Consider the following 26,291-nt stretch of genomic DNA (forward strand, 5'->3'; position numbering starts at 1 on the left):
AACTGATAAAACTTTTATTTCACTTTAAATTGTCTTTTACACTTTCCTGATAACATGTAGGGTGAAACTAGAACTGTTTTAAAAGACATACAAATCTAGTATTACGTCAATAACCAGGGGTTGTTTTTTTTGTGTATTTTTGTTTTAATGCTATTCTAAATTTTCACAACCACGTGCGCGCTAGGCAATATAAACCATCACAGAAGCAAACTTTAGGCAGAATACTGGTCAGTAAAAACAATGCAATTGGAGATACCAGATATACAGACAGGCTCGGTTCCACATTCACTACTGCATTTTTTTTAATTAAGCGTAGAATAACTGCCATTTATTCAGCTAAGGGGGAGATCTTTCTTCAGTGCATGAAACATTGTCTTCAGCAAGACTGAACCAGATGAATTCAACACCTAAGTGGAATGTTATGGTGATGACAAAGAATTGTGACACTGAGTGAATTCAGCTACTTCTACAAGTTCCTTGCGCTACTCCACAATCTAACCCATCCACTGACCGCATTCCACTACAATATGGTCTCCTCTGATAGACCCTTAAGTCTGGAGATAAACAAAAGCATCAATGCCATCTCTGACTATGACACAACTTACATTAGGGGACTTGCTTACACACTCTTCGTGGGCAAGAGCATGCATTCTCTTAGATATCGTTTCCTTTATGAAATGATATCAAACTTTTGACTGGTCAGTTTGGACTGTCAGCATAAGGCCTTCAAGATAGGCTTTAATAACCAATATGTAAAAGTTCAACGTAAAACAGCTTTAAGGTGTTTCTTTGCAAGCAGGTTAACAACAAAATTTAAGACAGATTTAAATGTACTTTAAAAGGGTTTACAATTTACAGTTTTGAACCAATGTGCGAGTCATTATTACGCAAAGCAAAAAAGTAACATTTAAGAACAAAATAGTATCATTATACTAATGTCAAACAGCACCTTTGTCAACTGTTCTAGTACATAACATTAGGAGAATGCTCCGGTTTGTTCATTTTTTTTTTATAACATCTTGAAGGTAGACTCAGCGAAATGACGTCGATGCAGAAAGTAAACAGCATAGTGGGTCTATTTCCGCAACTAAGAGCGTTGAAGTGGGAGCTCAACTTTTACTCTGTTTTGGTCTCGTACCTACCACACTAACAATGTGAAGCAAACCCGTGCGCATGCACAGATACTGTGTGACCGTGTAAGACCAAAGTCTTGCGTCTTGCTCATCTCAATATCTGCAGTGCTGCGTGTGGCAACGTTACTTCGATGAGTCTACCTTTAATGTTAGGTTCTAATGGAATGTTTTTTTCTTCTTCTTCAGCTGGACATGCATTCAATGGCAAAACCTAGGGTCCCTTGTATTCATTTTAGTTCCAGATCCAAAATAAAATATACAATACACAGCAATATGCATGTTAGTCAGTGTCACAATACAACCTCTTCTACCATTCTCTATGAGGCCACAGCAGAATTGCACTGCTACATACAGTACTGAATTTTAGCGACCAGAATTTATTTGTGATTATGTAGAGAAAAACTAAGCATCACAGTGTTTGTTGAAAATAAACGGACAGTTTAATGACCTTTTTGAATAAAAACCAGCAATCGCCAGTACACTAGCAAAGCAAAAAAGGATACTATAAATGCATATCTTGCTAGGTGAAAGAACATATCTTTATGAAATGTTAGGAGAGAATCAAAGGGGGGGGGTTGAATGGCCTTGCCACTCAACTGGGTAAATGTATTTTTCTTTTATCCTCACAAAACAATACTCTGCTTGTTAACAACTGAGCATATCTGAGAAAGGGCACAACTGGTAGGTCAGGTACAATTCATGCTGCTTGTCATACAGAAAGGGAGGGGGCTGGATGGAGCAGGGATGTATGGGCTGTATATGTGTAAAAGAAGAGTGGGTGGATTAACAGTGATGTGCAACGCCTTTAGTTCTCCCCTTCGCCGGCATCCCCCTCGTCACCCTGGTTTTCTGATGTCCACAGCTGCAGAGGGGGAAAAAACAAAAAAAACATTGGATTCATGCATTCAGTTCCAAGTCTATCGAACGATAATGCATGACATTGGCATGGTGCATATTGGTGGTAAGCACTTACAGTGAGGTTGTCCCTTAGTAGCTGCATGATCAAGGTGCTGTCTTTGTAAGAGTCCTCGTTCAAGGTGTCAAGCTCAGCGATCGCTTCGTCGAAAGCCTATAGGGAAAACAGGTATATGGAAGGGGGTAAAAACATGTTTTTTTTTTTTTATAAGGCTCAGAATACTACAACCTAAAATGCCTCCAAAACACTTTAAACGCATTACCCCTAAAAGGGCATACCAATTGACAAAGCTTGGTACTCCAGATGACAAACCACCATCACAACAGTTATTTTTCATTTAAATATTTGGCAAACGCCAACAGCACAAGCACCGGTGTTAACGAGCAGGTTTGTGTAAAAAAAAGCTGGAGGGGCGTGTTTGCACTCCGTATTGATACAGAATGAGCCTTTTTAGGCGTCCGAATCACACAGGCACTGCAGTGTGATAGTGGAACGTGTGTGAAAGAGTATAACGGTGCCCCACCGCCTTCGCCAAACTGCAGGCCTGCTCGGGGGAGTTCAGGATCTCGTAATAGAAGACGGAAAAGTTGAGAGCGAGGCCCAGCCTGATGGGGTGTGTCGGCTGCATGTCCTTCTTGCTGATGTCAAATGCCTCCTGGTAGGCCTGCTGGGAGTTCTCCACTGTGGCTGTGATGGGGAGAGAAGAGGCCCAATGAATAAACACCATTCACTCATCATGCTTTTGTTGAAGAGAATTAATGTTTAATTTCACTGAGCATCTCCTGTATAATGGATGCTGATTGAACATTGTCTAGATATTATGTACTGTGGACATCAAATCAGGCCAGTGATGATCCCACTTAAGCCTTAAAAAGCAGTGCAAGCAGCAGATTATAAAAATGTAGGTTTTACTTATTTCCATGATAATCAGAGGCTGAGGAAAAGTGGCCAATTAACGATTATGGGTTCTTGGCAACAGTGTGACTCGGAAGCTTCCTCACAGAACAGAGATCTACTTACTCTTCTTTGAGTCTCCAGATGCCACCTCAGACAGATATCTGTAGTAGTCACCTTTCATTTTAAGATAGAACACCTTGCTTTCTGCCTGAGTTGCATTGGCAATGAGGTAATTGTCGAGGAGTGCCTAAAACCAAGAAAAGGGGTTGATTGGGTGTCAGTCAACTCCACTCTTTCAACACACAGGACCAACCAAAAATAGATTCTCTGCAACCTTGCTTTGGTGTCAAATTCATTCCAGCTCACATTCATGCTAAATGAAAAATGCTTGTTGTGTAAATAGGCCATTTTCCCTGTACAATTTCCACTTCCAACCACATTCCCAAATTGCCTGGACTCTAAATGAATGTAACTCTAGCCCCAGTGTCACATTATATCACCCCGTCCCCATAGCATCAAGGGACTCCTTTAAAAGCGATGGGGGCACAGACTAGCAAGCTCTCGCTCACCAGCACATCCTTGCAGATGTCCTGCAGCTCGGCCTCAATCTTCTCGCGGTATTCACGGGCCATCTGCTGCTTCTTCTCGTTGCCCTCGGTCTTCTGCTCGATGCTGGAGATGACGCGCCAGGAGGAGCGACGCGCCCCCACCACATTCTTGTAGGCCACCGACAGCAGGTTGCGCTCCTCGTTGGAGAGCTCGCCGCCCTGCTCCGTCACCGCTTTCATCGCCGCCGCCATGTCGTCATAGCGTTCGGCCTGCTCGGCCAGCTTAGCCTTCTGTACCAGGTCGTTCTTGTCCATGTCGAGGCTGTGAAATGGCACAGAGTTATTGTGGTCATAGTCACACCAAGCAACAGTTATTAGTAGTGTTAGAAAGTATGAGGTTACCCATTCTACAATCCTAGTACTGTGGACCCAAGGGGATGAACATTTTTGATCTAGTCGTATACTAACAGACCCGATTAGATGCATCTGGTGTGCTTGTGCTGGGCTAGAACATTAATGTGCACCTCTGTGGGTCCTGAAAAGTTTTATAATGTTCTGATGTTATTAATCCATTTTATCATGTAGCCTATTGAATACTCAGTAATTAGGCGTAATAAAATGTCTAACAAACCAATAGCCTATTAGCACAGACATCTCTCTCAGCTAAGGGAGGGCCTCATTTCTGACTGATAATGATTATGATTTTTAAATATGCAGTAATATACGGATATAAAGACAACCCGATAGCATGTCCAGAAATGTCTGTGTGTCCGGTTGCGGTCAATTCCATTTCAATTCAGTTAATTCTGGAAGTAAACTGAAAAGCAAGTTTACTTGACTGAATTTAAATGTTACTGACCCAAAACCTGCAAGTGTTCTTCAAATGGAAAATTACTGAGTATTCAATAGGATACATGATCAAATTCATTAATAAACATCATAAAACTTTTCAGATACCAGTCAGGAATTACTCCCTTACATGCAAACCACAGTGACCACATTCCGTGCGCGACCGTTGCAAAATAATTGTACCAGTCAAAAGTTTGGACATGTAAGTCCTTACTCAGCACTGTCAACTCTTTATTCAACACTTTTATAAGCCATAAAATACATATTCTTCCTACTTCCACTCGTGCTACAACCAGCACTGCAGCTGTAACGAATGAGTAGGAAAGTGTATCGATAGGCTTGCGTTTTTATTAGCGGCTTGGTTATTTTTTAATATCCAGGAATATTTCACTTTCTCTGTTCACAACATGAATTTGTGGTGCGTGAGTTGTCATCAGCTAGAAGATGGTGTCCCTTTTTGGGCAGTGTCAGCAGAGGAAAGGGAGAGCGGCAGGACGTTGAGGCAGACCCTCAGTCAGATGCAGGCACCATCAGCCCAGTAAAATAAAATAAGCAAATGATTTAAATGTATGCTCAATCAGCTGTGAATCACAAGTAATACAATGACTGATCTATTACCGCTGTGATCATATAACTCAGTTTTAAATTTACTTTTTTTTGGGGGGGGGTACAATGCATTGGGAGGGCAATTCAAGCAAAGCCAATGTGCGGTGATAACGTATTGAGCCTATAGCCCACTGCACAAACCTCATTGCTACAGTACTGTTTTTAATAGGTTAGTGTTGCATAGACTTAAATGTTTTAAGTCACGTTAAAGAAAATCTGAGCAGTAGATCTCGGGGTTGCATTTTTGACTCAGAAAGTGATCTTGAAAAGGTTAGTGACACCTGACCTAAACTATATCAAAACTAATTTGACACATAGATGTAGTAATAATAGGATGTAGCCTGAAGACCAGATTACAGTTACAATATTCTGATGGGTGACAATAGTATTAATTGCCTTGTGATTGAAGAGATTACAGCGCAGTGTGGGTAATTGACAAGGAAAGGAGCTTCAGTTTACCAAAAAGCAACTTAAAATAATTCTTCATGCAGGCAAACTTTTTGATTTCCAAACCAGAAAAGAGCAGGTTAAGGTTTCTAAAACATGTGCATTTGCCAAACAACTTAAAGGAAAAATCCACTCAAAACCACCCATTCCTTTAATTTACAGTGTTAATGGGTAAGGGGGATACCTAGTCAGTTGAATGTCTGAACGCATTCAACTGAAATGTGTCTTCCGCATTTAACCCAACCCCTCTGAAGCAGATGTGCGGAGGGCTGCCTTAATCGACATCCACGTCTTCGGCGCCCAGGGAACAGTGGGTTAACTGCCTTGCTCAGGGGCAGAATGACAGATTTTTACCTTGTCAGCTCGGGCCCAAAGCTGTGAGAACAATATGTTTTGTGAACAGATTTTTCATTTTGCCGTTATAATAAGGTTGGTAGCAACATGGAAAATCACTTTTTGAAATCTGTTGAAGCTCAAGTCGACAACAAAATCCACAATGCAATGCTCGCTCTATGGGCTGGCTGGCTAGGTAGCTATCAAACGTAACTACACAAAATAATACCAAAGACAATATCAGTTAGTGTAGCTTTAGGCAATTTTACAGCTATCAATTTAGGAGTCTACAATCTCACCATGTTCAACCAGCAGATCGACGTGCCTTACAGAGGAGGCTAACATTCACAACGGCAGATATACTTTTGAGGAGATGGGAAACGTTGCCCATGCTACGTCAACGGGCCGCGCAGTGCATTCTGGGGAATTCTGGGACAAGAAGCACTCTCCTCCAAGGAGTGAATGGGAATCTATTGGTTACTAGCTCAAAAACCCAACATTAGCACAAATTTTGGCAACAAAATTAAAAATCTTTACCGAGATATGAGAAAAAGTACTCGCTATCTGTAGTATCGTATAGCTTTGGAATGGTGACATTACGTACTTTCGAGGAAAAAAAGCCACGTTTCTCAACATATACACTGACTTTGAGAAGGGATTAAGCGACGATTGAACGCGATTGGTCGACAGTCTGCTGGGTGGGGCATTACACGTTCCTTCATTCATTGGATTCCTATCTTCTTTCTATAACATGTCTTTGGCAAAAGCACCATGCACTATAGGCAGACAAATAGGAAAAATGTGCGACACCCTCCATTAAATTACACATTTGAGGTAAGAATATCGCAAAAATAAGATCAATGGCTCATTCGAGAGAAGACATCCTCCCGAGTTATGACATCAGCCAGTATTTTAATCTGACATGTATGATAGACGTATTCCTTTTGACTTCCAGTGTGACTATCACCGTGCTACGCCATACCGGCTGGATTTCTGCCTTAGCGAACGCCAATAACTCAGACACACATGAAATGATCCAGGGAATAGATTGAACATCAAATCAGAGATGCAAAAACACAAAATAACATTCAAAATGGGCGAACTAGGGCTAGGCGATATGGCCAAAATCTCATATCCCGATATACAGTTGAAGTCAGAAGTTTACATACACTAAGGTTGGAGTCATTAAAACTCGTTTTTCAACCACTCCACAAATTTCTTGTTAACAGACTATAGTTTTGGCAAATCTCCCTTGTGCATGACAAGTCATTTTTCCAGCAATTGTTTACAGACAGATTATTTCACTGTATCACAATTAACGTGGGTCAGAAGTTTAAATACACTAAGTTGACTGTGCCTTTAAACAGCTTGGAAAATTCCCGAAAATTATGTCATGGCTTTAGAAGCTTCTGATAGGCTAATTGACATCATTTGAGTCAATTGGAGGTGTACCTGTGGATGTATTTCAAGGCCTACCTTCAAACTCAGTGCCTCTTTACTTGACATCATGGGAAAATCAAAAAGGTACCACGTTCAACTGTACAAACAATAGTCCGCAAGTATAAACACCATGGGACCACGCAGCCGTCATTCTGCTCAGGAAGGCGTTCTGTCTCCTAGAGATGAATGTACTTTGATGCGAAAAGTGCAAGTCAATCCCAGAACAACAAAGGACCTTGTGAAGATGCTGGAGGAAACAGGTACAAAAGTATCTATATCCACAGTAAAACGAGTCCTATATCGACATAAACTGAAAGGCCGCTCAGCAATGAAGAAGCCACTGCTCCAAAACCACCATAAAAAAGACAGACTATGGTTTGCAACTGCACATGGGGACAAAGATTGTACTTATTGGAGAAATGTCCTCTGGTCTGATGAAACAAAAATAGAACTGTTTGGCCATAATGACCATCGTTATGTTTGGAGGAAAAAGTGGAATGCTTGCAAGCCGAAGAACACCATCCAAACCGTGAAGCACGGGGGTGGCAGCATCATGTTGTGGGGGGGCTTTGCTGCAAGAGGGACTGGTGCACTTCACAAAATAGATGGCATCATGAGAGAGGAAAATGATGTGGATATATTGAAGCAACATCTCAAGACATCAGTCAGGAAGTTAAAGCTTGGTCGCAAGCATACTTCCAAAGTTGTGGCAAAATGGCTTAAGGACAACGAAGTCAAGGTATTAGAGTGGCCATCACAAAGCCCTGACCTCAATCCTATAGAAAAGTTATATGCAGGGTATATGCAGCAGTTTGGGCCGCCTGGCTCGTTGTGAACTAATTTGCCGTAATTATGACATAACATTGCACAACCTTCAATGTAACAGGAATATTTAGACTTATGGATGCCACCCATTAGATAAAATATGGAACAGTTCCGTATTTCACTGAAAGAATAAACATTTTGTTTTCGAAATGATAGTTTCCGGATTTGAAGATATTAATGACCTAAGGCTCGTATTTCTGTGTTATTATGCTATAATTAAGTATTTGATAAAGCAGTCTGACTGAGCAGTGGTAAGCAGCAGCAGGCTCGTAAGCATTCATTCAAACAGGACTTTCGTGCATTTGCCAGCAGCTCTTCGCTGTGCTTCAAGCATTGAGCCGTTTATGACTTCAAGCCTATCAACTCCCGAGCTAGTGATTGGGGTGCGCGCTATTAGCGTTTCAATCGGTGACGTCACTAGCTCTGAGACCTTGCAGAGCAAGGGGAACAACTACTTCAAAGGCCGCGGCTTTTGTGGAGCGATGGGTAACAATGCTTCGAGGGTAGCTGTTGTCGATGTGTTCCTGGTTCGAGCCCAGGTAGGGGCGAGGAGAGGGACGGAAGCTATACTGTTACACTGGCAATACTACAGTGCCTATAAGAACATCCAATAGTCAAAGGTATATGAAATACAAATGGTATAGAGAGAAAAAGTCCTATAATAACTACAACCTAAAACTTCTTACCTGGGAATATTGAAGACTCATGTTAAAAGGAACCACCAGCTTTCATATGTTCTCATGTTCTGAGCAAGGAACTTAACCTGTTTAGGATAGGGGGCAGTATTGACACGGCTGGATAAAAAACGTACCCGATTTAATCTGGTTACCACTCCTACCCAGTAACTAGAATATGCATATACTTATTACATATGGATAGAAAACACCCTAAAGTTTCTAAAACTGTTTGAATGGTGTCTGTGAGTATAACAGAACTCATTTGGCAGGCAAAAACCTGACAAGGTTTCAGGCAGGAAGTGGCCTGTCTGACAAGGTGTCGTTCTTCTTGTCTCTGTTTATTGAAGAGTGAGGATCTTAGCTGTCCCGTGACACTTCCTACGGCTGCCATAGGGTCTCAGAAGGCGGCAAAAAGCTGAATCGTGGCTTTGCAGGCTCTGGCTGAAACAAAGTAGCGCGTTTGGGTAGTGGCTGGTTACAGTACTGTGAGACTCAGGCGCGCGTGCCGCGTCGACCGAAAGCTTTGTTTACTTTCCTCAGTTTAGCTAAATGGACATTCCCGGTCGGAATATTATCGCTTTTTACGAGAAAAATGGCATAAAAATGGATTTTAAACAGCGGTTGACATGCCTCGAAGTACGGTAATGGAATATTTAGATTTTTTTTGATTTACCATTTCAGATAGTGTCTGGGACGCACGAACAAAACGCAGCTATTCGGATATAACGATGGATTATTTTGGACCAAACCAACATTTGTTATTGAAGTAGCAGTCCTGGGAGTGCATTCTGACGAAGACAACAAAAGGTAATCAAACTTTTATAATAGTAAATATGATTATGGTGAGTGCTAAACTTGCCGGGTGTCTAAATAGCTAGCCCGTGATGCCTGGGCTATGTACTTAGAATATTGCAAAATGTGCTTTCACCAAAAATATATTTTAAAATCGGACATATCGAGTGCATAGAGGAGGTCTGTATCTATAATTCTTAAAATAATTGTTATGCTTTTTGTGAACGTTTATCGTGAGTAATTTAGTAAAATGTTAGCGAATTCCTCCGGAAGTTTGCGGGGGGTATGCTAGTTCTGAACGTCATATGCTAATGTAAAAAGCTGGTTTTTGATATAAATATGAACTTGATTGAACAAAACATGCATGTATTGTATAACATAATGTCCTAGGGTTGTCATCTGATGAAGATCATCAAAGGTTAGTACTGCATTTAGCTGTCTTCTGGGTTTATGTGACATTATATGCTAGCTTGAAAAATGGGTGTCTGATTATTTCTGGCTTGGTACTCTGCTGACATAATCTAATGTTTTGCTTTCGTTGTAAAGCCTTTTTGAAATCGGACAGTGTGGTTAGATTAACGAGAGTCTTGTCTTTAAATAGCTGTAAAATAGTCATATGTTTGAGAAATTGAAGTAATAGGATTTTTAAGGTTTTGAAAATCGCGCCACAGGCTTCAAGTGGCTGTTACGTAGGTGGGACGAATTCGTCCCGCCTAGCCCATAGAGGTTAAACGTTAGCTTTTTTACATGGCACATATTGCATTTTTACTTTCTTCTCCAACACTTTGTTTTTGCATTATTTAAACCAAATTGAACATGTTTCATTATTTATTTGAGGCTTATATTAAGTTAAAATAAGTCTTCATTCAGTATTGTTGTAATTGTCATTATTACAAATAAATAAATAAAATTCGGCCTATTAATCGGTATCGGCATTTTTTGGTCCTCCAATAAATTAGTATCGGTATCGGCGTTGAAAAATCTTAAAATCGGTTGACCTCTAGTCGAGTGTTACATGGAACCCAAACCGGCTGCGCGCGTGCGCCGTTGTGCATAAATGTATTTTGTCCCCACACACCAAACGTGATCACGACACGCAGGATAAAATATCAAAACAAACAAAATATCATAACAAAAAAAATTATATTAATTTGGGGACAGGTAGAATGGCATTAAACATTTATGGAAATTTTGCTAGCTAGCTTGCACTTGCTAGCTAATTTGTCCTATTTAGCTAGCTTGCGGTTGCTAGCTAATTTGTCCTGGGATATAAACATTGAGTTATTTTACCTGAAATGCACAAGGTCCTCTACTTCATCAATTAATCCACATGTAAAACGGTCAACCGAATCGTTTCTAGTCATCTCTCCACCTTCCAGGCTTTCTTCTCTTGACTTTATATTGCGATTGGCAACTTTGATAAATTACATGCATTACTGCCACCGACCTATTTTGTCTTTCAGTTACCCACGTGTGTATAACCAATAAGGAGATGGCACGTGGGTACCTGCTTCTATAAACCAATGAGAAGGAAAAGGCAGGACTTGCAGCGCGATCTGCATCAGAAATAGAACTTACTTCTATTTTAGCCCTTGGCAACGCAGACGCTCGTTGGCGTGCGCGAGCAGTGTGGGTGCAATAATTGAATAATATAGATTTCTACATTTATTTTGCAACGCGAGCGGTGTAGTCAGTCTGTTAGCACCAACTCACGAAACCCCTGTTTCTCGACCGTGTAAATTGGGGCTGTGTCTTTGCAGATGTAAGTTGTAACGGCAGCTATTCTCTCCTTCCATCTTCGTGATTCTTTGCCATATGGTGTGCCGCGGGGCAAAAGCCTCTCGCAACGTCTGAGTCGAGGGTTTGTTTTGAGCACTCAACTGTACTTTTTGGGTCTCATCCGTAGACTCTCTCCGTACTGTTTCACATGATTCTTGAGTAGGTGGTAAAACAGGTTAGTGGCGTTTGAGCCTGTTGTCGGGACCGGCCTGCAGCATATTTTGCAGAGGACAAGGTCCTTGGTTTCTACTCCGTGTCAGACCTTTCATACCCAAACCAAGTGCACGCGACCAAAGTAGCCCCTCTTTCAGGTACGAGCTCCGTGTCACATTCACTGTCCTCCATGTTTGTTTGTGTTGCAAATTTCCTTCCAATTCACATAAAATATTGTCGTAAAGAGTGTGATTTGCGACAACGAAATAAACGAAGCAGCATAATATGAAACGATAGACGTTTTTCTATCGTCACAGTATATATCTTGTCATATTGCCCAGCCCTAGGGCGAACCTTTCCTTTAAAATTAAGGCATGGGCTCTATTTCAAATTATCACATTTTTGTAGAATATTACAGCCGACATTCCATGCGTTCTACATGTGAGCACTTGCGGCAGCATAGCCAGTAACTACTAAACAGACTAGTAACATAAAACTTAAAATATGATTGTTCTTTTGAAATACAAATTTAATTAATATTTCTAAAACCTGCCCTAACAAAATAATAACTCATTTCTTTCTGATGGTGTATAACATTTAAATTGTGGTGTTTTCCAGTAAACGAAAAAGGAGCATATGCATTTCAGGTTAAAAAACAATGGTAATCTCCCAGGGCAAATTAGCTAGCAATAGCAAGTCAGCTAAATGTCCATGAATGTTTACTGTGTGTTTGACATGCCCCCAAATTAATATAGTTGATTCAATTCACGGTTGGTTTTGATATTTTAATATGCATGTCATAATCGCATCTGGTCTGGATGGACAAAATCAACAGGCGGACGTGAGGCCGGTGTAGTCAGCAGGTTCATTTTTTGTTCTCCAGTTCAAACTATCTACATTTATGTACAATACTAGTTACATAATTTCTATATTTTAAATAGGGCTGGGCAATAGCCAAAAAACAATCTACATTTTATTAACTTAAGGGCAATTTACGATATACAGTACCAGTCAAAAGTTTGGACACAGCTACTCATTCAAGGGTTTTTTTTTATTTTTACTATTTTCTACATTGTAGAATAGTGAAGACATCAAAACGATAAAATAAGACAAAATCATGTAGGGATGCACGATATATCGGTGAAGATATCGGAATCGGACGATATTGGCTAAAAGTGCCAACATCGACACTGGCTCGATGTCTAGTTTAACGCCGATGTGCAAAACCGATGTCAAAGCTGACGTGCATACCGATATAACGTAGGTACATGACGTAATGACGGCAAGTAAAATTTTGCGCTATACGTGCAACACAGCATTCCTAACCTAGCCCACGTCTGCTGTGTGGATCGAGCACATTTGAAAGAGTAAGAACATTTCAGCGAGACAGCTCAAAGGAGAAATCCATTAACGCCAAGATAACGCTCCATTCGAATAACTGACACGAGAAATAAGCTCATCAACTGCGCCTGCAGCAGATGTGATACCCTCTGTCATGGCATTGAACCACTGCTCAACAAAACAGCCTACAGGCTGTGTTCAAGCCATTTGGTGGCATGCTCTCCACGGTCACCACCATGCTCGATGCTATGTACACAAGGACCGCTACTTCGATGCAGACTAGAAACAGGGTTTGCGTGAAATGTTACATAAACAGCTGGACAAGATGGAAACGGACACAGTGACATTGCGCACCAAGGAAGAGGCCACAGACAGAGCTGAAACTTCACTGCTTGACGTATGATGAAATCCGAGTTGAGAATGAAACGACTTAACAAAACAAAAAAAACAGCACAACAAGCAAGTGAAAGAAATAGGTTTTGATTATGTTTTACTGGTAATGGGGACATAAATGCCAACAAAATAACGTTTTGGTCAGTGTGGTGTGTAACCTTTATTCAACTAGGCAAGTCAGTTATGAACAAAATCTTATTTACAATGACGGACAACCCCTGCCAAACCCGGACAGCATGTGGCCTTTTGTGTGCCGCCCTATGGGACTCCCAATCACAGCCGGATGTATTTGTATTTGTATTTAATATGGATCCCCATTAGCTGCTGCCAAAGCATTCACAGATTTCACAACACACTGTGTGCCCTCAGGCCCCTACTCCACCACATATCTACATTACTAAATCCATGTGTATGCATAGTGTGTATGTTATCGTATGTGTGTATGCATGTGTCTGTGCCAATGTTTGTGTTGCTTCACAGTCCACGCTGTTCCATAAGGTGTTTTTTTTAATCAAATTGTATTGCTTGCGTCAGTTACTTGATGTGGAATAGAGTTCCATGTAGTACTGTGTGCCTCCTATAGTCTGTTCTGGACTTGGGGACTGTGAAGAGACCTCTTGTTGCATGTCTTGTGGCGTATGCATGGGTGTCCGAGCTGTGTGCCAGTAGTTTAGACAGACAGCTCGGTGCATTCAACATGTCAATACCTCTCATAAATAAAAGTAGTGATGAAGTCAATCTCTCCTCCACTTTCAGCCAGGAGAGATTGACATGCATATTATTAATATTAGCTCTCTGTGCACATCCAAGGGCCAGCCGTGCTGCCCTGTTCTGAGCCAATTGCAATTTTCATAAGTCCTTTTTTTGTAGCACCTGACCACAGGACTGAAAAGTAGTCAAGGACCGACAAAAAAGTTGGAGGACCTGCCTTGTTGATAGTGTTGTTAAGGCAGAGTATCGCTTTATTAGACATTAGACTACAGACTTCTCCCCATCTTAGCTACTACTGCATCAATATGTTTTGACCATGACAGTTTACAATCTAGTGTTACTCCAAGAAGTTTAGTTACCTCAACTTGCTAAATTTCCACATTATTTATTACAAGATTTAGTTGAGGTTTAGTGAATGATTTGACCCAAAATACAATGCTTTTAGTTTTAGAAATATTTAGGGTCAACTTATTCCTCGCCACCCACTCAAACTAACTGCAGCTCTTTGTTGAATGTTGCAGTCATTTCAGTCGCTGTAGTAGCTGACTTGTATCGTGTTGAGTCATCCTCATACATAGAAACTCTGGCTTTACTCAAAGTCAGTGGCATGTCGTTAGTAAAAATTTAAAAAGCAAGGGGCCTAAACAGCTACCCTGAGGAATTCCTGATTCTAACTGGATTATATTTGATAGGCTTCCATTAACGAACACCCTCTGTGTTCTGTTAGACAAGTAACGCTTTATCCACATTATAGCAGGCTGTGTAAAGCCATAACACATACGTTTTTTCCAGCAGTAGACTATGATCAATAATGTCAAAAGCTGTAGTGAAGTCTAGCAAGACAGCCCCCACAATCATTTTATCATACATTTCTCTCAGCCAAATCAGTCAATTGTGTTATAAGCATGCTGAAATTCTGTTGTCAATTTGTTTACTGTAAAATAGCATTGTATCTGGTCAACAACAAAAAATCCAGAGGTTTACTAAGGGTTGGTAACTGGCTGATTGGCTGGCTATTTGAGCCAGTAAAGGGGGCTATACTATTCTAGGGGAGCGGAATGACTTTAGCTTCCCTCCAGGCCTGAGGGCACACACTCTCTAGTAGGCATAAAATGAAGATGGGGCAAATAGGAGTGGCAATATCGTCAGTAATTTTCCATCTAGAATGTCAGAGTTGATAGACAACAATTTTTTCACCTCTTCCACTCTGACTTTACGGAATTCAAAAGTACAATTCTTGTCTTTCATAATATGGTTCGATATACTTGGATGTGTAGTGTCAGAGTTTGTTGCTGGCATGTCATCCCGAAGTTTGCAATATCAATGGGCTTCGTGATGAATGAGCCATCTGATTCAATAAATGGAGCCGAGTTGGCTTTTCCCCCCCAAATTTCATTTAAGGAGACCCAAAGCTTTTTACTATCATTTTTTTAATATAATTTCTTTGTTTCATAGTGTAGTGTCTTTTTTTTTGTGTCACATTTCTTAATTTGCAGTACTTTTGACAATCAGTTGGGCTGCCAGACTTAATTGCCATACCTTTTGCATCCCTCTCAACCATACAATTCTTAAATTCCTCATCAATCCAAGGGGATTTAACCTGTTGGGGCTAGGGGGCAGTATTTTCACGGCTGGATAAAAAAACGTACCCGATTTAATCTGGTTACTAATCCTACCCAGTAACTAGAATATGCATATACTTATTATATATGGATAGAAAACACCCTAAAGTTTCTAAAACTGTTTGAATGGTGTCTGTGAGTATAACAGAACTCATTTGGCAGGCAAAACCCTGAGACATTTTCTGACAGGAAGTGGATACCTGATGTGTTGAATTACCTTTAAGCCTATGCCATTGAAACACACAGGGGCTGATTAATGTTTTGGCACTTCCTATTGCTTCCACTAGATGTCACCAGCCTTTACAAAGTGTTTTGAATCTTCTACTATGAGATCTGACCGAACAAGAGCCTTGGAACGGTGATGGCCGATTAGACTCTGGCGCGCGAGGTCATGTTGGGTACCCTCGTTCCAAAACGTTTTAAAAGAGAATGCATTCGTCCACCTTGAATATTATTCATGTTCTGGTTAAAAAAAGGCCCTAATGATTTATGCTATACAACGTTTGACATGTTTGAACGAACGTAAATATATTTTTTCCCCTCGTTCATGACGAGAAGTCCGGCTGGCTTAGATCATGTGCTAACAACACGGATCTTTTTGGATATAAATGATGAGCTTTTTTGAACAAAATTACATTCGTTATGGACCTGGGATTCCGGGAAGTGACATCTGATGAAGAGAATCAAAGGTAATGGATTATTTACATAGTATTTTCGATTTTAGATCTCTCCAACATGGCCGTTTGTCTGTATAGCAAAGCATATTTTTCTGGGCGCAGTGCTCAGATTATTGCAAAGTGTGATTTCCCAGTAAGGTTCTTTTTAAATCTGGCAAGTTGATTGCGTTCAAGAGATGTAAATCTATAATTCTTTAAATGACAATATAATATTTTACCAATGTTTTCTAATTTTAATTATTTAATTTGTGGTGTTGACTTGACTGCCGGTTATTGGAGGGAAACGATTTCCTCAACATCAATGCCATAGTAAAACGCTGTTTTTGGATATAAATATGAACTTGATAGAACTAAAAATGCATGCATTGTCTAACATAATGTCCTAGGAGCGTCATCTGATGGAGATTGTAAAAGGTTAGTGCATCATTTTAGCTGGTTTTATGGTTTTGGTGACCCTGTCTTTGAATTGACAAAACATTACACACAGCTATTGTCAATGTACTCTCCTAACATAATCTAACTTTATGCTTTCGCCGTAAAACCTTTTTGAAATCGGACAACGTGGTTAGATTAAGGAGATGTTTATCTTTCAAAGGGTGTAAGATAGTTGTATGTTTGAAAAATTTGAATTTTGACATTTATTTGGTTTCAAATTTGCCGCTCTTGAAATGCACCTGCTGTTGATAGGGTGCACCACGGGTGGCACGCTAGCGTCCCACATAGCCCCAAGAAGTTAAGTTCTTCGGCGGAGGGGGCAGTATTCGGAAGTTTGGATGACTGAGGTGCCCAAAGTAAACTACCTGCTACTCAGGCCTAGAAGCTAGGATATGCATATAATTGTTAGTATTTGATAGAAAACACTGAAGTTTCTAAAACTGTTTGAATGATGTCTGAGTACAACAGAACTTATTTGGCAGGTGAAACCCCGAGGACAAACCATCCAGGATTTTTTGTTGTTGTTGAGGTCACTCTCTTTTCAATGGGTTATCTATGGGGATCTAGATTTCTAAGGCACTTGCTTGCAGTTCCTATCGCTTCCACTGGATGTCAACAGTCTTTAGAAATTGGTTGATGTTTTTCCTTTGAGAAATGAAGAAGTAGCCCTGTTCAGAACGAGGGTCGAGTCTAGTGTACGGTTGTGGTTGGGGCGTGTGACCTGAAAGCGCGCTCCACTTTGTTTTTATCCGCTATTGAACGCAGTTTATCCCGTCGTAGATTTTATCGATTATTTCTGTAAAAAAAATACCTAAAGTTGAATTGGGAAAGTTGTTTGAAATGTTTGGGCAAAGATTACAGGTAATTTATTAGATATTTTGTAGTCGTGTTGCGCGAGTTGGAACCGGTGTTTTTCTGGATCAAACGCGCCAAATAAATGGACATTTTGGAGATATAACAACAGAATTTATCGAACAAAAGGACCATTTGTGATGTTTATGGGAAATATTGGAGTGCAAACAGAAGAAGCTCTTCAAAGGTAAGGCATGAATTATATTGTTATTTCTGAGTTTTGTGTCACGTCTGGCAGGATGAAATACGATTGTCTGTGTTTGTTTGATGGGGTGCTGTCCTCAGATAATCGCATGGTTTGCTTTCGCCGTAAAGCCTTTTTGAAATCTGACACCGTGGCTAGATTAACCTGTTAGGGCTAGGGGGCAGTATTTGCACGGCTGGATAAAAAAAATGTACCCGATTTAATCTGGTTACTAATCCTACCCAGTAACTAGAATATGCATATACTTATTATATATGGATAGAAAACACTCTAAAGTTTCTAAAACTGTTTGAATGGTGTCTGTGAGTATAACAGAACTCATTTGGCAGGCAAAACCCTGAGACATTTTCTGACAGGAAGTGGATACCTGATGTGTTGTATTACCTTTAAACCTATCCCATTGAAAAACACAGGGGCTGAGGAATATTTTGGCACTTCCTATTGCTCCCACTAGATGTCACCAGCCTTTACAAAGTGTTTTGAGTCTTCTGGAGGGAGATCTGACCGAACAAGAGCCATGGAACGATGATGGCCCATTAGACACCTGGCGCGCGAGTTCATGTTGGGTACCCTCGTTCCAATACGTTATAAAAGAGTATGCATTCGTCCACCTTGAATATTATTCATGTTCTGGTTAAAAAAGGCCCTAATGATTTATGCTATACAACGTTTGACATGTTTGAACGAACGTAAATATATTTTTTCCCCTCGTTCATGACGAGAAGTCCGGCTGGCTTAGATCATGTGCTAACAAGACGGAGATTTTTGGACATAAATGATGAGCTTTTTTGAATAAAACTACATTCGTTTGATACCGTGATACCTGGAAGTGACATCTGATGAAGAGAATCAAAGGTAATGGATTATTTACATAGTATTTTCGATTTTAGATCTCCCCAACATGACGTCTAGTCTGTATCGCAACGTGTATTTTTCTGGGCGCAGTGCTCAGATTATTGCAAAGTGTGATTTCCCAGTAAGGTTATTTTTAAATCTGGCAAGTTGATTGCGTTCAAGAGATGTAAATCTATAATTCTTTAAATGACAATATAATATTTTACCAATGTTTTCTAATTTTAATTATTTAATTTGTGGCGCTGACTTGACTGCCGGTTATTGGAGGGAAACGATTTCCTCAACATCAATGCCATAGTAAAACGCTGTTTTTGGATATAAATATGAACTTGATAGAACTAAAAATGCATGCATTGTCTAACATATGTCCTAGGAGTGTCATCTGATGGAGATTGTAAAAGGTTAGTGCATCATTTTAGCTGGTTTTATGGTTTTGGTGACCCTGTCTTTGAATTGACAAAACATTACACACAACTCTTGTAAATGTACTGTCCTAACATACTCTAAATTTATGCTTTCGCCGTAAAACCTTTTTGAAATCGTAAAACGTGGTTAGATTAAGGAGATGTTTATCTTTCAAAGGGTGTAAAATGTTCTATGTTTGAAAAATTTGAATTTTGACATTTATTTGGATTCAAATTTGCCGCTCTTGAAATGCACCTGCTGTTGACGGAGTGCACCACGGGGGGGACGCTAGCGTCCCACCTAGCCCATAGAGGTTAACAAGAAGTCAAGCTTTAATTTGAAATATTGCATGTGTATTTTCAAGAATTTTTAATATTTACGATTCTGTAGTTTGAAATTCGCGCTCCGCAATTTCACTGGATGTTGGCCAGGTGGGACGCTACCGTCCCACGTACCCTAGAGAGATTAACAGTTTTTACAGTCATTTTTTTAACCTGTTTGGGATAGGGGGCAGTATTTTCACAGCCTGATAAAAAGCGTACCCGATTTAATCTGGTTATTACTCCTGCCCAGAAACTAGAATATGTATCAGTAGATTTGGATAGAAAACACCCTAAAGTTTCTAAAACTGTTTGAATGGTGTCTGTGTATAACAGAACTCATATGGCAGGCCAAAACCTGAGAAGATTCTATATGGGAAGTGCCCTGTCTGACCATTTCTTGGCCTTCTGTAGCCTCTTTATCGAAAATACAGGATCTCTGCTGTAACGTGACATTTTCTAAGGCCTTCATTGGCTCTCAGAAGGCGCCAGAACGTTGAATGATAACTCTGCAGTCTCTGGGCGAAAAACAGTATGGGTTTTGGAGAGTGGTACTTCTGAGAACAATGACACTGGCGCGGGCGTGCATGTGATGACTCCATTTTCTTATTTCAGTGTTTGAACGGATACAACGTCTCCCGGTTGGAATATTATCACTATTTTACGAGACAAATCGCATAAAAATTGATTGGATATAACTATGGATTATTTGGAACCAAAACAACATTTGTTGTTGAAGTAGAAGTCCTGGGAGTGCATTCTGATGAAGAACAGCAAAGGTAATCCAATTTTTCTTATAGTAAATCTGAGTTTGGTGAGTACCAAACTTGGTGGGTGTCAAAATAGCTAGCCTGTGATGGCCGGGCTATCTACTCAGAATATTGCAAAATGTGCTTTCACCGAAAAGCTATTTTAAAATTGGACACCGCGATTGCATAAAGGAGTTCTGTATCTATAATTCTTAAAATAATTGTTATGTTTTTTGTGAACATTTATCGTGAGTAATTTAGTAAATTCACCGGATGTTTGCTAGTTCTGAACGTCACATGCTAATGTAAAAAAGCTGGTTTTTGATATAAATATGAACTTGATTGAACAAAACATGCATGTATTGTATAACATAATGTCCTAGGGTTGTCATCTGATGAAGATCATCAAAGGTTAGTGCTGCATTTAGCTGTGGTTTTGTTTTTTGTGACATTATATGCTAGCTTGAAAAATGGGTGTCTGATTATTTCTGGCTGGGTACTCTGCTGACATAATCTAATGTTTTGCTTTCGTTGTAAAGCCTTTTTGAAATCGGACGGTGTGGTTAGATTAACGAGAGTCTTGTCTTTAAAATGCTGTAAAATAGTCATATGTTTGAAAAATGGAAGTTTTCGGATTTTAGAGGAGTTTGTATTTCGCGCCACGCCCATCATTGGATATTGGAGCAGGTGTTCCGCTAGCGGAACGTCTAGATGTAAGAGGTTAAAATGGTGTAAAATAGTCATATGTTTGAAAAATTGACGTTTTTGCATTTTTGAGGTATTTGTAATTCGCGCCACTCTATACCATTCATTCATATACCATTATACTCTATACGTTCCGTTAGCGGAACGTCTGTCCCTAACAGGTTTTAATTGGTGCGTGCTTATTAAGAACTGGAATAGGTGGTTTCATAAATTCGTCAAGTGCAGTGTCGGGTTTCTCATTACACACCACAGACTAGCAAATATTCTTTACGTCAACATATGAATCACAAAACTTATTGTATGACCTCTTATACACTATATTAGGCCCAGCCTTTGGAACTTTGGTTTTCCTAGATATGGCTACTATATTGTGATCACTACATCCTATGGATTTGGATACTGCTTTAAAGCAAATATCTGCAGCGTTAGTAAAAATGTGATCAACACATGTTGATGATTTAATTCCTGTGCTGTTTCTAACTACCCTGGTAGGTTGACTGACAACCTGATGCAAGTTGCAGGCACTGGTTACAGTTTTACGTTTTTTCCTGAGTGGGCAGCTTGATAAGAGCCAGTCAATATTTAAAATCACCCAGAAAATATATTTCTCTGTTAATATCAAACTCAGCAAAAAAAGTAATGTCCCTTTTTCAGGACCCTGTCTTTCAAAGATAATTCGCAAAAATCCAAATAACTTCACAGCTCTTCACTGTAAAGGGTTTAAACACTGTTTCCCATGCTTGTTCAATGAACCATAAAGAATTAATGAACATGCATCTGTGGAACGGTCGTTAAGACACTAACAGCTTACAGACGGTAGGCAATTAAGGTCACAATTATGAAAACTTAGGACACTAAAGAGGCCTTTCTACTGACTCTGAAAAACACCAAAAGAAATATGCCCAGGGTCCCTGCTTATCTGTGTGAACGTGCCTTAGACATGCTGCAAGGAGGCATGAGGACTGCAAATGTGGCCAGGGCAATAAATTGCAATGTCCGTACTGTGAGACGCCTAAGACCGCTACAGTGAGACAGGACGGACAGCTGATCATCCACGCAGTGGCAGACCACGTGTAACACCTGCACAGGATTGGTACATCCAAACATCACACCTGCGGGACAGGTACAGGATGGCAACAACTGCCCGAGTTACACCAGGAACACACAATCCCTCCATCAGTGCTCAGACTGTCTGCAATAGGCTGAGAGAGGCTGGACTGAGGGCTTGTAGGCCTGTTGTAAGGAAGGTCATCACCAGACATGACGGGCAACAACGTCGCCTATGGGTACAAACCCACCGTCGCTGGACCAGACAGGACTGGCAAAAACTTCTCTTCACTGACGAGTCACGGTTTTGTCTCACCAGGGGTGATGGTCAGATTTGCGTTTATCGTCGAAGGAATGAGCATTACACAGAGGCCTGTACTCTGGAGCGGGATCGATTTGGAGGTGGAGGGTCCGTCATGGTCTGGGGCGGTGTGTCACAGAATCATCGAACTGAGCTTGTCGTCATTGTCGGCAATCTCAACGCTGTCCGTTACAGGGAAGACATCCTCCTCCCTCATGTGGTACCCTTCCTGCAGGCTCAACCTAACATGACCCTCCAGCATGACAATGCCACCAGCCATACTGTTCGTTTTGTGAGTGATTTCCTGCAAGACAGGGATGTCAGTGTTCTGCCATGGCCAGCGAAGAGCCCGGACCTCAATCCCATTGCGCACGTCTGGTACCTGTTGCATCGGAGGGTGAGGGCTAGGGCCATTCCCCCCAGAAATATCCGGGAACATGCAGGTGCCCTGGTGGAAGAGTGGGGTAACATCTCACAGCAAGAACTGGCAAATCTGGTGCAGTCCATGAGGAGGAGATGCACTGCAGTATTTAATGCAGCTGGTGGCCACACCAGATACTGACTGTTACTTTTGATTTTGACCCCCCCTTTGTTCAGGGACACATTATTTCATTTCTGATAATCACATGTCTGTGGAACTTGTTCAGTTTATGTCGCAGTTGTTGAATCTTATGTTCATACAAATATTTACACATGTTAAGTTTGCTGAAAATAAACAGTTGACAGTGAGGACGGTTCTTTTTTTGCTGAGTTTACATTATCACGCATTTCACACATTTTATACAGATACTGACTGTTAGGACTTGGTGGTCTATAGCAGCTTCCCACAAGAATTGGCTTAGGTGAGGCAGATGAACGTGTAGCCATATTACTTCAACTGTATTTAACATTAGATCCTCTAAGCTTTACAGGAATGTGGTTCTGAATATAGACAGCAACACCACCTCCGTTGCTATTTCTGTCTTTTCGGTACATGTTATAACCATGTATTGCTACCACTATCATCAAATGTATTATCTAAGTGAGTTTCAGAGATAGAATATGAATGTCATCTGTTACAGATTAATTCTAAATAAATCACCAACAGTGTCACCAGCAAAGCACCCCCGCACCTCCTCCACCCTGCTTCACGGTAGTAACCACACATGCGGAGCTCATCCGTTCACCTACTCTGCGTCTCACAAAGCCACAGCAGCCACAGCATTACACCACCGGTGTAATGTCCGTTACTCGTGTTTTTTGGCCCAAGCAAGTCTCTTCCTCTTATTGGTTTCCTTTAGTATTGGTTTCTTCGCAGCAATTCAATCATTAAGGCCTGATTCACGCAGTCTCCTCTGAACAGTTGATGTTGAGATGTGTCTGTTCCTTGAAATCTGTGAAGAATTTATTTGGGGTGCAATTTCTGAGGCTGGTAACTCCAATGAACTTATCCTCTGCAGCAGAGGTAACTCTGGGTCTTCCTTTCCTGTGGCAGTCCTCATGAAAGCCAGTTTCATCATAGCGCTTGATGGTTTTTGCGATTGCACTTGAAGAAACTTTCAAAGTTCATGAAATGTTCTGTATTGACGACCTTTATGTCTTAAAGAAAGGAGAGAAAGAAGTGATCTCATCTTTGTTGTTGGGAGTGCCAGGGGGGAGGGCTTGGTGTATGTGTGTAAATGGGAAGGTGCACAGCACACAAGGAGCCAAGACACAAAACGACAACATGAGAACAAACGCTCATCAAAAAATAAAGTTATTCTTGTGATACAGGCATTTGATTGAATTAATTTGATATATTGCATAGCCCTAATTGTAAGATTCTAGGACAGCCATCATTGTAAATAAGAATTTGTTGTTAACTGACTTGCCTAGGTAAATAAAGGTCCTAAAAAAAAACTGTATAAATATACCTTTGAACACTTTCAGCATTTTTCTATGGTGAGAGGCAAGGAACCCCTTTCTCTGGGACAGTAACACAAATTCAATGTTATAAAGAAAATATTGTCTACACCGGAACGGCTAAATAATGCTGATATAGGACAATATAAGATCAGCTTGGTAAATGTTAGGTATTATATTTGAGCAAACTTGGTAATTATGATTGGCCACAACTAAAAAAAAATCCAATATTGTGGTTTTCTGATCATTTATCTTGAAAACACGACATTCTTAGAAATGTCGATTTGTCCCATTGGGGCTCTAGAAAGTTTAAGCCATAATCAGAAGACTTTCTTTTTCTAAACAACCATTATAGGAAATTAACCATAACTTTTACGTGAAACCCAGCTCTAGACGCAAGGTATGTTTTCAAAGGACATACATCCCTAAAACATAACGTAAAGTAGTGCCAACGCAGCAGGTGATCTTAGCTTTATTGTTTAACCAATGTATTATTATAGTTATACGGCTCGTGGCCATGTTATCTCAAGTCAATTTCGACTGAGATAAAGTCGGATTTGCTCACAATGGCTGTGTCACTTGCGCCAGTTGAGATAAGTTTATTTTAAAAACCTGGTATACTATGACAGTATGGTATCCTACATTACCAAGGCTGTCTTAATTGTCACTGTGTTTCACTATCGCTACAATTTCCTCCAACATAACCATCTTTCGATCGTTAGCAAATACTCGCTAACTAGTTATGATCACGGATGTCAAATTTAACGTCCATGGCGGAAATACTGCAGCATTGCGCTATAAAATCGGTAGCCAACCTAATCGCTAAAGCGCTAGCTTGCTAGATTCCAGTCCGGCATTGAAGATGGAGCTGGAGAGCTAGTAACGCCCTCTCTGTCGCATTCCCTTGCGGAATTTTAATATGAAAGCTGCCGTTAGCAAACCAGCTAACGTTATCTAGCAACAGTTCTAGTTATCGAATGCTACCAATGAGTTGGATATACTTAACGATAATTTAATAAGTAGCCTTTAAGCACCAGTGTCATCGCAAAAACCTGTGCATTGCAGTCCATTCACTTGTAAAATTAGCTGGAGATAGCGTCAAGTTAGCATTAGCTTGGTAGCGCTGGTAAGGTAGCTACTGTAAGTCTTGATTTCACGACGACCAGACAGGTAACATTATTAGCCTTGCAAAAAAAAATGTAATAGTCTTCTGTGGATATATACATCGGCATTACGGTACAATTTTGGATTTTGATTCATATTTCCCAGGGCAGATCTGAGATCTCCCCTACGTGGTTTACAATAACCTAATTCCTAGCTAGCTTGTGAGCTCTAGCTCGCTATTCAATCACACGTCTCGGCCTAAATCCTTGTACCCAGCCCCAATAGGCACCTTCCGCAACAGATAGCGATTGGAGAGATTGTTGTGTTATTATGAACCCACAATTACCGATCTTACCCAGGAGATAATAATATAATCGAACTTATGCAAGTGAACTCACATTTAGCTTGTATTTTGAATCCTGCTTTTTCTCTAAACGATGGGAGTACCAAGCTGTCCTCCGTTCGCTGCTTGGGATTTTCAGGGCAGTACCACTTCCGCCTGCGCTAACACTTCCGCTTCCTCTAAACTCCACCCCTCCCCCCGCCAGTATCTATGGTAACAGCACTCCGGGGTTTCCTAAGCATTTTGCAGGGTAGTTGACGTAATAAAGAGTATGCGATCCACTATGCGATGACGTAAGTGGTCACCATAGTTACTGTCTTCAAGCGATTGCTTACAGTCACGTAAAGTGTAAATCATAGACCACAGATGTTGAGACAGGCTAGTCTGGCTGTACTGTTTATATAAAGTTGCAGGAGCGCAACTTTATATAAAAAAGAAAATAATAAAAATAAGAGAGAGAAGGAGAAATAAAACAAAAGGAATTCTAGGCCTCTCTTAATCATTCACAGAAGTAAAAAATAGTACGTCTCAAGTCATGGGTACAAATGTTTAACACCAGTGTTTGCAATGCACTCATATCCATGACCTATGAGGGGTTCCCACAAGATGGCCAAGTTGCAAAGTCAAAATTGTCTACAGTGGCTTGCGAAAGTATTCACCCACTGTGGCATTTTTCCTATTTTGTTGCCTTACAACCTGGATTTTTTTTGGGGGGTTGTATCATTTGACTTACACAACATGCCTATCAATTTGAAGATGCAAAATATTTTTTATTGTGAAACAAACAAGAAATAACACAAAAAAACAGAAAACGTGCGTAAGTATTCACCCCCCCAAAGTCAATACTTTGTAGAGCCACCTATTGCAGCAATTACAGCTGCAAGTCTCTTGGGGTATGTCTCTATAAGCTTGGCACATCTAGCCACTGGGATTTTTGCCCATTCTTCAAG

General features: G+C 40.5%; 1 protein-coding gene across 1 annotated transcript; it reads right to left on the reverse strand.

The window, feature by feature from the left end:
- Nucleotides 1-25,572, reverse strand: LOC106582657 (14-3-3 protein beta/alpha-1). Its single transcript, XM_045705814.1, has 6 exons — nt 25,397-25,572; nt 3,516-3,816; nt 3,070-3,193; nt 2,573-2,736; nt 2,107-2,202; nt 1-1,995 (listed from the first exon to the last, which is right to left on the reverse strand). The coding sequence occupies exons 2-6, from the start codon at nt 3,807-3,809 to the stop codon at nt 1,939-1,941; spliced, it is 735 nt and encodes a 244-aa protein (XP_045561770.1). The 5' UTR covers nt 3,810-3,816; nt 25,397-25,572; the 3' UTR covers nt 1-1,938.
- Between the last annotated feature and the right edge of the window lie 719 nt (nt 25,573-26,291).

The sequence above is a fragment of the Salmo salar genome, chromosome ssa22, assembly GCF_905237065.1.
Source record: "Salmo salar chromosome ssa22, Ssal_v3.1, whole genome shotgun sequence".
Lineage (NCBI taxonomy): Eukaryota > Metazoa > Chordata > Actinopteri > Salmoniformes > Salmonidae > Salmo > Salmo salar.